Source organism: Triturus cristatus, chromosome 4_1 (genome assembly GCF_964204655.1).
Source record: "Triturus cristatus chromosome 4_1, aTriCri1.1, whole genome shotgun sequence".
NCBI classification, from domain to species: Eukaryota; Metazoa; Chordata; class Amphibia; order Caudata; family Salamandridae; genus Triturus; species Triturus cristatus.
The window spans coordinates 298,325,218-298,339,826 of NC_140585.1; the positions used below are offsets into that span (position 1 = coordinate 298,325,218).

General features: G+C 42.6%; 1 protein-coding gene across 2 annotated transcripts in view; it reads left to right on the forward strand.

The window, feature by feature from the left end:
- BID (BH3 interacting domain death agonist) overlaps nucleotides 1-14,609 on the forward strand; it is a 506,113-nt gene that overhangs the window by 144,035 nt on the left and 347,469 nt on the right. For both annotated transcript variants that reach the window (XM_085652162.1, XM_085652163.1), the window contains exon 2: nucleotides 11,742-11,972. In XM_085652162.1, coding sequence (XP_085508288.1) covers nucleotides 11,768-11,972 — 205 coding nt within the window. In that variant the 5' untranslated portion in view covers nucleotides 11,742-11,767. The remainder of the gene's footprint in view (nucleotides 1-11,741; nucleotides 11,973-14,609) is intronic.

Sequence of the window (14,609 nt, forward strand, 5' to 3'; positions counted from 1 at the left end):
TTCGGCCTCCTTCGCCAGAATGGCGTCTCAATGTGGTTCTATCTCAACTAATGAAACCACAGTTTGAGCCAAAATTGAGCTCAAGTTTCTCACTTGGATAGTGGCATTGCTTCTGGCACTTACCTCCGCAAGGAGAGCAGGTGAAAACCAAGCTTTCTCTATAAGAGAACCCTATCTACGATTTACAGAGGACTAGGTTTTACTGAAAACAAATCCTAAATTCATCCAGAAGGTTCCAACTCAGTTTCACCTTAATGAACCTAATGTTCTCTGTACATTTTTTTCCAAATCCATCCTTGCCAGCAGAGAATTGCTTTACTCATCAAAACGGTGTCTTCAGTTTTGTTTGCAAAGAACTAAACCGCTACGCAGAACGGACCAATTGCTGGTCTCATATGGGCCTTAAAGACTGGGCACTGCAGTCACAAAGAGGACTGTTGCAAGATAGATTGCTACAACTATTCAGCTATGTCATACTAAGGCTAGTAAACCACTCACGATCAAGGCCAAAGCACATTCTACAAGGGCAGTATCCTCTTCTGCTGCTCTTTTTGCTGGCGTCCCATTGGACAAGATTTGCCATGCCGCAACATGAAAGAGTACACATACTGTCACGCTGCATTATTGTCTGGATCTGGCAACTTACAGTGAGGCAGCTGTAGGACCGGCGGTGTTACTTCATCTGTTTCAATAAGGTAAGCCTCTACTCTTAGAGGTATTTTTTCCTTCTTCATTTATGTGTTTTTACCATTATAAAGTTATATCATGCTGTTTTGCTTTCGCAGTATATGCATGTACATTGTTACCCTCCATCCTCTAGGGATATATAGTTGTTTCTATGCATATTTTCTCTGTGCAACTGCTAGCTACTCTGATTCAAGCATGTGAATCTATGAAAGATCCAATACTGGAGAAGAAAATGAGTTACTTACCGGTATCTACTGTTCTCCAGTATAAGTATCTTTCATAGATTCATATGCGACCCACCCTCCTTCCCGGAGAGGCTTCCCTCATTTCCTCAAAGTATATAGTTTCACACTTGTGCTTAAAAATCTGAGGAACTCAGCCTCTCTTAGGAGTTCTCTAGAGGGTGCTGTCGCCTGGTTGGCTATTACTTAAAGTTTGGCTATTACTTAAGTGTAGTTCCTTTTTTGACAAAAGAAAGTAGATAGGCTATTGCAGTGACTGTTCATTGCAATGTAGCCTATAATAGTATTATCTTCTGCTTTTATAGGGATACCGTGGGACTCCCACTACGACGACGGAGATGAGTCAAGCATGTGAATCTATGAAAGATACCAATACTGGGGAACCATAGTTACAGGCAAGTAACTCATTTTCATTTTGCCCATCCAGCAGGTTTGTAACGGAGGGCAATTTCGCCATTTCCACATCTGCCTCCCCTGGACCAGAAAAAGGGAGACGTGCATATAAAATGCACTGTGAAACAAAAATTCCTCGTTTTGTATTGCGCATACAAGTATCATAACATGTATTTGTGAAGCGCACGTTCACCTAACGGTATCTTGGTGCTGAATATCAGATGTTTATTGTTACCCAACTCAATGGTACTCATTTTATCGACCTCAGTAGGATGAAAGGCTGAGTGGACCCTCTTGGATTTGAACCTGTGACCCTAAGTTCGAACACAGGCTCCTACAGTGGATGCATTAATCCACTAATCCACAAGACCCAGAAGGAAGTTTTGTCCTCCTGTACTGTTGGGATTATAATTAACTTCATGGTAATTACATTGCTAATTATAGTGTCCAGCTCTTGATAGGGCTCTCTAAAGAAACTCCACCAGCAAGGGAGCTTGAATGTGGCGCCTGCCTGCTTGTAGGATCTGGCAGGCAGGCGCTGCACACATACCTCCCTATGGAAATTGCTTTGCTGTGCACTGTTGGGGAGCCCAGCCCCTAACAGTCTTTTAAAAAGTAGATATGATAGACAGCATTCCCTGTTTCTACACAACAGGTTCACGCACACTTACTACTTTCCCATTACAATAGTTAACTTGACAACTTTGGACTGATGATTTCTGAAATCTTTCTAAATGTCTCCTAAATATTCATAGTGTTACCCTGCTTTAGATCGAGAAGCATGCTTCATCAGATAACTTAGTCATAAACATTAATGGTGGTTTTGGCATTGATTGCTTATTTATGATCAGGGATGGCGTGTGCTGTTTGATTGCAGCATTGTGTTTCATTGTTTCCACCATTTAATAGACGCCATTTACTGATGGCACGCCTCCACACTTAGAGCTCTGGGAGTTACAAAGCACCAGAGGTGGAGTGACTTCGACTGGCACATCTTCCTGCCCTACTTCAGTGTACACTGCAGTAAATAGCACATGATCACATCAGCAGCACAGGGTTTCCCACCTCACATGGATCCAGCCACATACAAATCAGTCCTGGTCCTTCTCCAATAGCAGCAGTCAAGCCTGAATTGTAAGATCAGGGCCACTGTAAGTGGAAAACACAAGCAACCTCAGCCAGTTGGTAATATTCCTATTGGAGCAGGACTAAGACTGATTTGTTCCTGTTTGAGGTGGCATAGTGGGTAAAAAAAACAGTGGAATGGATTGCTTCTTAGAGTAATTACCAGTGGCTGAGATTAATTCAAGTTTCAAGTCTATTTGATTTAGTTCTCAACTGAGAACAACAAATATTTAATACATGATATATAAAATTTAGACAATAAGATAATGCAAATTTACGTTCTAATACAAAGATAAAAAAGATGTTAACAATTTGAATAGATTGTAACATACAAATTCGTTTGGCGGAGCCTTACAAAGCGAGAAATCAAGTCCTGAATTGAATAAATTCTGCATTTTATACAAATTGGTTGTAGAAACCTTTTTCTTGCTTTAACGACTGTCACATTTGGGCAAGTAAACAACATATGTTCCAAGTCTTGCTCCCCTCCATTACATAAGTTACAGAGACTGCTAGATTTTTCTTTTGATAGCCACTTGTAGGTAAAAGATTTGAGAGGAAGTGTCCCGAATCGGAGTGATGCAATCGATCTCCTGACGCCGTGCTTTAGATTAAAATAAATATACTGTTGCGTTTTCCCATAAACCATAGTTTCAGCGTATTTTTCATATAGTGACAGTTTGGCGCAATGCTGAAGATCGAGATCAAAACTTAGTCTTGGAGTGAAATGTTTTAAAAAGAGCTTCAGCTGAGCAGGAGTCCAAGATTGTAACAAATTGATATTAGCATTAGATAATTTAAAAGCAATTGAGACATTCTTACAGAATACGTATTTCGGTGATCCTTGTTCGAATGTCTCTGTTTTAAGTAAGGATCGTAGCGTTCCTTGTTCCTCATGGAGGAGGTTATATGCCCATTTGAACAAAAGCAGGATTACTTTGCCAAGCTAACCACTTCTCTCTCGTCCCCTAGAGACCTATTTCGAATTGTCGACTCTCTATGTTCTTTGCAAATCCCCAATCCTACTGTCAGTTCTCAAGATCTCTGCGATAGGATTGCGCAGTTCTTTCACTCTAAAATTGCTGATATTCATTCCGCCCTGGAATCACAAAGGGCCTCTCTGCCCCCCCCCCCCCTTCATTCCGGTTATTCCTGGTGTTGGAAGTGAAAATGGGACTGGTAAGGCTAGTCTGTCCAGCTTTCCCCCACTTGCCCTAATTCAACTGGATATGTTGCTTAGCAAAACCAGGTCGGGCTCGCCTCTGGACCCTTGCCCTCTTAAGGTTTTTAAAGATTGCAGGGAAGCCTTATTGCCCCCCCTTCTTGACATTATGAATAGGGCAATATATGAGGGTGTGTACCTGGCCGCGTGGAAGAGGGCGGTGGTCAAGCCTCTTTTAAAAAAGCCCTCCCTTGATCCTGACATTCTAAAGAACTTCCGACCCATCTCGTTGCTTCCAGCACCTGCCAAAATGCTCGAGACCCATCTTAATGAACATCTGATGGCCTTTGTAGATGCGCATGGGCTACTCGATCCGGCCCAACATGGTTTTCGGAGGTCTCATAGTACAGAGTCCGCCCTTACAGTTGTGCTAAATAATATCCGCACGGAGGTGGATCAAGGCCATACTACTCTTCTGGTCTTATTAGACCTAACAGCAGCCTTCGACACCCTATCCCCTGTGACTTTGACAGCTCGTCTGAGGGAGATTGGGGTGGATGGATCGGCCCTGAGTCTTTTGGCCTTTTCTGGACCAAAGAGAACAGGGTTAAACTGGGCGAATTCCTATCTCCGTCCCTGCCTGTCCAATGTGGGGTCCCACAGGGTTCGGCCCTCAGTTCGACCCTCTTTAATATCTATGTGGCCCCTCTTGCCAAGCTAATAAGATCTTATGGGATGGAGGTTGTCTCCTATGTAGACGATACCCAGATCATGGTGTCCCTCTCACACCCGGACGATTCCTCTGCTCTCAGCTTCAGAAACTGCATGGAGGCAGTTTCTGAATGGATGATTCATAATTCCTTGAAGCTGAATGGTGAAAAAACGGAGGTTCTTGTCTTCGGTGGTGGGAGCGACCCATGGTCAGCTGAGTGGTGGCCCCCCTCTTTGGGACCGTGTCCTACTCCTACCCACTCAGCTCGCAATCTGGGTGTCCTGATTGATCTCTCTCTCTCCATGAATCTACAGATAAACAGTACGGTGTCGACCTGTTGGGGCATTATCAAAATCCTAAGAAAAATAAAACACTATGTTGTCCCTCCTGCGCGCAAACAAATTGTGATAGCCATTGTGATCTCACGTCTTGACTATTCCAATGCTCTTTACTCTGGTCTAGACAAGGGTTTGGTGCAGCGATTGCAAACTGTTCAGAATGTGGCTGCCAAATTTGTGACGGACGCCCCGAGGCTCTCCTCAGCTACTGTTGTTAGGAAGAGCCTTCATTGGCTCCCTATCTCTGCCAGGATCACTTTTAAGATCCTTAGTTTAACATATGGGGTCACATCAAGACAAGGAGCCGGAGGGATCAAGGATCTCTTAGTTCCCTATGTCCCCGCTAGAAACCTTCGGTCCTTAGAAAAGAAATTGTTATTGGTACCTCGTTGCAGGAGAGCCAGGTGGGGAGGAAGGTCTTTTTCTTATTTGGCGCCTAAGCTTTGAAATGCTCTCCCCTTGGAAATTAGAGCTCAACCGTCGGCACCCCTGTTTAGGAAAGCATTAAAGATCTGGCTATTTGTTATGGCATATCCCTGAGCTGGCCTCTGTGTTTTGATTATACTGTTAGGCGCCTTGATGCCTTCGGGCTTAGTTTGCACGATATAAATCGTTTTTCATTCATTCATTCATTCATAACATTACTAATTCCTCTGGCATAAGAACTGATAAGTGAATGTTCGAGGCGGAGAGCTTGTACCGGGACTGCTTGAGACATCTTTGTGAGTTTCCGTAGGATCTTCCCTTCTTTAAGATCTAGATGTTTCCATTGACTTGATGGGATGTATTCGAGAGCATATGACAGTACCGGCGGAATCTTGGCACTGTAGACCTGAAGAAGCGAAGAAAAATGCCTTTGACTGGTCGAGGCATATAAACGTGAGAGTGCCCCCACGTGGACGTCGACTTTCCGGTTTAGATCCTGAAGCACGTTTTGTAGGGATTTTGAAAAGATTCTCCCTAGGTAGGTATACTCGTTTGCCACTTCCAACGGGTTTCCCCCTGGAGTCCAGTTGAATTTGACACTCCGTTTCCTTCCCGAAAATGGAACTATTTTTGTTTTTGTGATATTCGGTATTAAGAAGTTTTCTTCCGTGTATTTATGGAGGGCATGCAGACTCCGTTGCAGGCCGAATGGTGTTAGGTCTAAAATAATTACGTTGTCTGCAGACATCATGGTGTGAAGTTTGTAAAGAGCAATTTTGGGTGGAAAATTGCAGATCAGTTTAAAACATTCAGAAAGATCGCTGAGATATAGGGAAAACAATAAGGGAGCGAGAAGGCATCCTTGTCTAAGGCCATTTGGGGTCGGTATTGGGCTTTTGAGACCCTTCTCTCTCCCCATTTGGACTTGACACCAAGTCCCGGAATGTAACAATGTTATCACATGGAGTAAGTGATCCGGGATGTCCATTTTACTGAGCTTTCTCCAAAGCATTCCTCTGTCTACCCTGTCGAATGCCGTAGTAAAGTCGACAAAAGCAGCGTACACGACATGAGATTTTGAGGACACGTATTTGTCTAGTATGGTTTGTAACACTGCAATGTTATCAGTGACCGAGTGCTTTGGTCTGAACCCGGCTTGGTATAAAGGAATTAAACCGGATGAAAAAGTCCAGTCTTTAAGATGGTCTAGTACTACTGCTGCGAAGATCTTTCCTATTGCGTCCAGGAGTGCTATTTACCTGTAATTACCAGGAAGCAGCCTTAAGCCTTTCTTATGTAGTGGGATTACAATGCCCCCCTTCCAAGATTTAGGAATTTCCCCCGTTCCAGAAATGTGGTGAAAGAGGGGAGATAAGAACTTGTTCCATTTGGGATCACTTTGGAGGACCTTAATCGAAATTTGATCCGGTCCCGTTGCTCCTGACGTTTTTGCCCTTTTTATATATAGCTCGATTAAAAAGGGACTTGGTGCTCAGAAGTCCACAGTATATACTCGGAGTGCTTGCGAGGTTATTAGACCTTTCTGAGGTGGTATTTAATTTGTATAAGTTGGCTAGATATGTTTCCCATTCTGCCGGGGGTACTGGGATAGCTTGTAATGATTTTTTTGTGTCTATTTCTTTGGCGATTATATTCCAATAAGCACATTGGTTATTCTGTTTTGCTGCTATCTGGATGTCAACCCAGTTTTTATCCCGTTTTTTTTCCTGGTTTTTTGCTTTTTCTCTCCTGCGCTGGTTTTTCAATTTGTTGATTTCTAGTTGTTTTGATGCAGAGTATTCAAGAAACTGCGACCTTATCAGTTTATTTCATTGCTTTGTGTTAGTGTCTGGGTTCTGTCTTTTGTTTTGGTTCATTCTTGGGCCCCTTTTTTTAGATTTTCCTGCAGTTTTTGTACCAGATTTTTTACGACTACTTCGAAGTTTTTTGTCGGATTTGTATAGTGGATTATCTGTAAAGGTTGTACCGTGTCATTTTCGTTAATGATTTTATTGAGTGTTCATGAATTCTACTGCATCAGTCCTTGGGCCTGGTTCACCATAATTGTACTGTGAGAGTACATAATACGAGCTGGTGATGTAAATTGTGTTTTCCACTCAGTAGCTACTTGCAGGATTGCGTGATCACGTCCACGTGCAAAATTAACCTTGAGATGTGAAACAGTACCAAACAAATCCGAGCTACAGATCATGTAGTCCAGGATTGAGGGGCTGCAATTCCCTTGTCTTGTGAATGATGCTGGAATATCTCCTTCTACATTGCCATTTAATATTACTCTGTTTAACATCGAGAATGAGCCTAATAGGATTTTCCCTCTTTTATCAGCTTTGTTTTCTTTTGAAAATAGAGGAGTGGAAATTGCCAGGGCTTCTTCTTTATCAAAGTTTGCCCACTTTTCAAGTACATCGTTTGATATTTTTCCGTTGAAATCGCCTGTTATGAAGAGTGAAGGATAGTCTTGTCCATCTACTACCTTTTCGATATTCTCGAGTATTTTTATTGCAAGTGCATCCATTTTTGCTCAGGGGGGGATATAGACATTGAAGATAAGGAGATCTTTTGGGGTTTCTAGTGGGTCAATCCCAAATTTGATCTTAATACATTGGAGGCTCTTTGAATCAATTGGGATAATTTCTTGGGCCCACTTGTAATGTTCGTTGAGAAGAATTGCTATCCCACCTTTCGCGTGACCCCGGTTGACCTGCTCTGCGAGGATATCGTATACGTAGTAGTCATCTAGGTCAAAATGTGTTATTGACCAGGTTTCTTGTAAGACCACAATTCATGGTCGGTATTTTGTTATTACAGCAAATTTTTCCTGTGTTCTTCCAGCAATATTCCAGGAAGAGATGGTCAATCCTGTGTTAAATAGGGGGTTTATTTTCCTTGCTGCTCAGATTCTCTGCAATCCAAGCCCATGAGTAATCCCTTGTTTTTATTTCCCTCTTTGGAGTATTTTTACTCCTGCTTCTCCTTTCTCCATTCTTTATGGAAACAAATGTTTTCCCTCAAGAGATTTGGAGAATTATTCGGGGCATTGAGCTTTTGAATCGATTGCTGAGTTATCGTTTTAAGCGTTTCTTCTGATGTTTACGACTTTTGGAATTCGCAATCTTGCACTGGCGTTAAATTCTAGCCGTATTTGTGGAGGGTCTCCCTTTCCTTTAGTATTATTCCTGGGATTACTGGAGACCAGAATTCTACAATTGCTGTCGTGGTTTTGGATATATCAGGGAAAGTTACTAGTTTTATTTTGTTTCTAGCTAAAGAAAGTAACGGCTGTATCTTTTGTAGCAAATTAACGATTCGTTCACGGTTAAGCGGAATATCGCCCGATGGGAATAAATCTGTAATTTCCAGATGGCATGTCATGATCTTCTCAGTTTGTGTGTGCGTCTTCCTGATGGAGTAGGTTCTTTGTGGGATATCCTTTAGTGCCGGAGTCTTTGTTCCAAGATCTACTGCTAAGAAACTTGTCGCCCTTAGGTTAAGTTGGTTAGAGTTAACCCTTTGTACTTTAGCTGGAGATTTCTGCCCTTTTACCTTCAGGTGCGGCACCATTTCTGATCTTTCCCCTTTTTCTAATGGTCGAGTCGGAGAAGGGGATATATTTTGGAACATTGTTTTCCGGACTTTCTTTTCCATGATCCTTCTTATCGCTCTTATCGCCCTTCTCGTTGTCCTTTTCTGTTTGATCTTTTTTTGTTTCCTTTCGTTATTAGGAGTTTCTGGGCCTGGTGAGACAGAGGTTGATAATCAAGTGGTATCTATTACTATTTGATTAGGTACTGTTAAGATACTCGAATTTGATTGTGATTTAATTTTTGTTTTGGTCAAGATTGGGTAATATGCGGCGGGTGATTGATGAATGTCCGGCATGTTATTCTCCTTGAACAGTTTTCTAAGGGAATAAATCTGACTAAGGTCTGCTGTACCCTTTTTTTCTTTTGGTGGACTCCGACCAGTTTGAGTTGCAATTTCTTTCCTCAAAGGAGAAAGCTCTTTTGTTGTAATTTCACCTTTGGGTTTGAGGAGAGTTTCCACATTGTTTTTCACAGACTTCTGCTGATGATGTTGGTTTTAATTGGTCTTTTTTCCTTTTTTCTCCACCAGATATTTTAACATTCCTAATTGGGTATCGAGCATCTGATCGGAGTTTTCCAATATGTTCCCAAGATGTATAAGGACGGATTCCAAAATGTTTTGTAGAGTGAACAAAGATTTGGATACCAGAGTGTATTCGTTAGAGAGTCCTGTAACCTTTAAGAATGAAAAGTCTGGTCATATATTAACAGATTCGTCTAGGTCGTATGGTTTTTGTGGCGTGCTGTTCTGGATAATCTGTGACTCCTTTTGGGCCGCCTTGTGAAAGATCAGATCCGTAATGTTGATATCTGGGCAGGTGACATTGTAATCTTGAGTTTGCTGTATTTGAAGTGATTCCGGTATTACTGATTCCGAAATTGTGAGGTTAGTGTTTGGTTCATCCAGGATTATCAGGGTACTTTATTCAGATGCCTCTGGGGTTGTTTTATTTTGATTTTGAGTTTGAGCGTTGTTTTGTGCTCCTATCTTTTCGTCTTGATTATACATCTTATTTTGATGATCTTTTTATTGATCTGTTTGCGTTTGCCCCTGATCGTCTGTACCTAGTTTTATAAAGTATTTTGTTATTCCGGGGGTCGTTAGAGATTTTCCTTGATGAACCATCTTCCCCGCACTCCTCCTAGTTGCTTGTTCTGTTCCCATTCTTTTCATAAAGATAGTTCTTGATCTTAATTTTTTGTATGCCATTTGACAATGCAGAAGTTGACTTGTATGTTTTGATGAGTGACAAATAGAGCAATCTTGGAATGTTGAACGTTGGGGAGATCGTTCGCTGTATCAAAACTAGCAAGCCGTGTCTGACAGCTTGTCTAGGTGCTGTCTCACTCTCAGGGAAGTAGTCTGTCCCTGCTGTTTCTTTTTCACAATGACCGGGAGTGTCGTGCTGAATGAACCCCTGCAAGCCTTCTTCAGCCCCTTGGGTTAGTTTCCACGACACCCCTACTGGCCAAATCCGTCCACGTCCCTCCACCGGATCAGAGAGGGTTGCTTATTGAGGATCTCAGTCAATTCCCCGACCTAAGTTTGCTGAGAAATGGCATGGACGGTTGATAATAGATGGCCGGAGCCGGAGGATAACAAAAAAGACCGGGGGCTGGGGCTCGGGCTAGAGCGGAGGGCAACCCGAGAGCAGGGGACTCTAGGAGCACCGCAAGCCGCGCCCAACCTAGTTGGGCCGCCTCGGCGGGCTCCCTGGGCTCTACACTCTGCAGCCGCTGCTAAAGGCAGCCGCGCTCTCACTTGTCCGCCCTTCTCTACTCCTTCTCTGCTCCTACCTCCAGTTAATGCAGTGCAGTGTCTCAAACCGGGCAGGTCCCCCCGACACTCCTTGGAGCTGGCGCCTCTGCGTAGACTGTTACCGCCGCCGCCACCACCACCACCACCACTGCCGCTGCAGCAGCATGGTCCTGCCCTGACCGTTCACCAGAAAATCAGTGGAGTGCTGGTAGGGCTAGTGGGGCCTGTTCTCTGTCAGTACCCCAGCTCTCCTTCCGCTCCTTCAGCGCCCCTGGAGCTCTGCTGGAGCAAGCGCCGACCTCGCACGCCGGTCTCAGAGCACAGTGCACAGCGCTCTGGCAGGTTTCAAGAGCTGGCAAGCAACAGGGGTCGTGGGGTTGCAGGAGCCACGGGAGCTGTGGGGGTCACCCGGAGTAGCTCAGCCGGTTCTTGAGTGGCTCGTCTCGGCTTGGAAGGGCAAAGCAATAAAATAATGAAGCGCTGGTAGGGCCAGTGAAGCCGATGAAACACCAATGAAACAGCGAGGGGCGGAGCGGCGTCCTCCAACACCGCGCTCGCACTCACTCGCACTACGTCTGAGATTAATTCAGTCAATCCACCCATCTCATTTATTTCTTCCTCAGTGCAACACCCTAAGTGTGACTGGTATGCCCAGCATAGTTGTGCCATAGGACTCAAGCTGCACTCTATTGAAGAAGCCCACATAATTCGAAACTGATTTGAGGTTGCTTGCATTCCTGCTCAAAGAGGACCTGACATTTGGGATGTAAAGATTTATGAGGGAACTTTTGGATGCTTTTGTATACTTTTGTCTCTTTTGTGTGATTTTTCTTCTATATGCTGTGAAGCGCTCCGATACCTTCGGGTCTGGCTAGCGCTATATAAAACCTCTTAAATAAATAAATGAGGGGGTAGAGGGGCTAGTGGGGCAGTGTAGAATGCTGTCTCAAGTCCTGTACTAAATGGCAAATCACCTCCCGTGTCCATAGAGAAACTGGGAAGCCTGAATTCTTCATGAACTCCCCCAAATACTGCATACACACATGGCAATTGCACCAGCAAAATTCAGTCCTGCAATATTTGTCTAAAAAGCGATCATGCTGCAGATGATAAAGAAAAACAGAGAAGGCACAACGGATATCAAAAGAAGAAAATGATTAAGGGTGTTTAAAAGGTGAAAAGATTTAGCGGTTAAGAAATTTAAATGCGTAATTGATGTAAATATAGAAATGAACACTGCATATTGTGCTGTCAGTGCTATAAACACTCTTCTCTGTTTTGCTTGGTCATAGGTTGAGATTTGAAGGAGAAACTCAAGATGGAATCGAACATGAGTACAGAGTTGGTTCTGCTGTCCTTTTTGCAGTGCAGGAGTTGCGGTGATGAGTTCACTCGTGAATTGAAGTTTCTAGATTCTGAGTTGAAAGATGGAAGCCCACCCTTCCCAGATGGTGTGATGGATGGAGACCTGCAGACAGACGGAAATCAGTATAGCAGGCCGGGATATCGTTCAAACACTTCAGGTAGGCCCTCCATGTTTGGCCAAATAAGGACCTAATTTTCCATCATGCTTAGTGCTTAACACTCAGATTTACTTCATGATGTCAGTATTTCTTATTTAATTCCCTAAAATACCCAACAAAATAAAAAAAAAACGCAATGTAACATGACATATGTGTTGGTTATATTTCAGACACATTTTAAACCCTGTATTCTTGTTAAGCGTACTTGAAGAGAAAGCACTACGTTTAAGAGCAGACGTGGTAAAGAAGGCAGCATGTTTTGGAGGCATTTGATGGGTATTAGTTTGAGCATGCAGCACCAAGATGTGACCTCATTTAACTGTAGAAGAAGAAGGCAGATGCGAGAACGTGCAGGAAGAATCTGTACTACCTTTTGTGAGAGGTGTGGCGCAGCGGCCAGGGCGGCAGACTCCGGAGCACGTGGTTCTCGCTTCGATCCCCGGCATCGGCGGCAGCAATAGCTCGCATAATCTCCCGACGGCCCCCAGCGCATTGAGACCCCTAGGGGTGATTAGTTCCCGCTTTACAAATACTGGGTTATTATTATTATTATTATTATTATATTCTTTACCTGGATAAATCGGTTTTGCAGTTTTCCTCTATTAAGGCAGATTTGACTGTTATCACCTCTTGCTTGCAGTATCCTTCCTGGGCATCTTTTTTCACAGTTGTTGTGATGACAGTCTTTAAAGGTGTAAAAAGCTCCCTCCCCCTTCCCCTCAACCAACCTTCAAGAGAGCTTCATTCTAAATTTCGTCAATGCATAATAGTGGATTGGCGAAATGTTTCTTGGAAACTCCCTTTCTTAATGGCTATCATCTCAAAGATAATGGTGATTGACGAACAGGATCATTAGATGTTAAGAAGACTGCTTTATCTAGATAAGAATCAAGGAGGCCATGTGGATATTTGTCAATTAACAGTTTGTTTCAAACATTTGTTAAACACCTTTGCAGTGATTTTGATTCCTGAGCGGATGGTGGATCAAGCTTCCCTGTGAAATCTTTTTAGTTAGGGTATCTCTCTGTCTGTCTGTGATTCTTATTCTCCATTGATATTTGAGTAAAGTTACTCAATTTTACCGTTTATGACTTCCAAAAGTTACTTGTAAACCTAGTTCTCCACCTTGGGTATTTTCTCTGAATTCATAGAAATGCCAGTCATCCCTGCATATCAGAGCCATATGTCATTGTTGGGATGTTACCAAATATTTCCTCAATTAAATCATCAAAATAAACTGCATTACACACCCTCTTATGCATGATGGGGTAGGTGAAAGTCCTAGAATTCCTAAAGGAATAAAGTTAGTTTTTAGCTCTTATTACACCCTGTACAGGGATCACTATTCCTTACTTTCTTTTATTGGTCATTTGTTTGGCATTTTCGTAATGTCAGTCTAATGTACATGACTGATTTAGTATAAGGGACTATTCTGACTGGAAATGCTGCCACCTCTATGGATGTGTTCCGTTTTGAATTCTTTCAATATATGTTCAATATATGTTCTAGGATCCTGCACTCTCATGGGGTTATTCTAATGTTTGGGGCTAAAGAGTCTCCCATGATGAAGAACAATTTAAAAAATATATAAGCAAATAAGTTTCACAACATAAACCGTAAAACAAAGTTACTGCAGTCAGTGAAAACACAGCATCTCATGCTGACTCTACAATTTATAGTGGTCCCGAGTTCAGGCTGCTTAGCTAATGTAAAACGAGTTTTATGTACATGGGGGTTTAATTCATATCACCAGATGGCCATGACATACTGTTTTGTGTGAAGGATAACACGTTTTCCTATTTAATTTGTGGACAAGCAGGCCCTACTATCATGACCTGTCAAAAGTTAAGAAAGAAAGGTAATTGTCTTTCTGCATAGTGTAAAGAAGCTGTGAGAATGTGAAGGTAAAGATTGAAGTTTCTTCCCAAGAGGGTGTGGAATATCGGACAATCCAAAAGTCATCTAGATCTAGTTAATCCCCTTACCCTTCTCCCCCATTTTCCTCTGGTTTGTGTTTTTTAAAAAATCTGAATACAGCACTGAAATCTTTCCATTGATCTCATCAGTTCATGATAATTTGTGAAGGCCAATTTTCTTCAATTGACACAGATGTTAGTTCCCGCCAAGTAATAGCTCAGGCCATAAATAAGCAACCTAAGATCTTGAGGCTGCTTGACAGGAGTCAACTTTTTGTCTAACCAAGGCAACTTAATTCAGTAAAATTAGAGAAAATCCAGGAATTAGATCATCCAACACATCTATAGTTTCAAAAAGTCCCATGAAACAAATAGATATTTAACATAGAGATCTTTACTCCTAATATAACAATGGGAATGGCTGCCCCTGAAAAGTATGCTGGAGAGTCACAGCAGTTTCATTTTTTTATGGCTCAATGCCGCTTAGATTTCTTGAACAGCCCACAAGCATTTCCTATTCATACTGCAAAAGTGGTGTTCATTTTTCCTCATCAGTTTAAGAAGAACTTATCTAGGCCATGCCCTGATTAAAGGAATTAGTCCCAAACTGCCAATTTATAAACCTTTTTGGACAGTTTCACTAAATGGCTTAACACCAGACTAATCAATCCGCTCATTTAGCCCTACTGACAATAAGGCAATGGAACAAAGAGGTAATTAA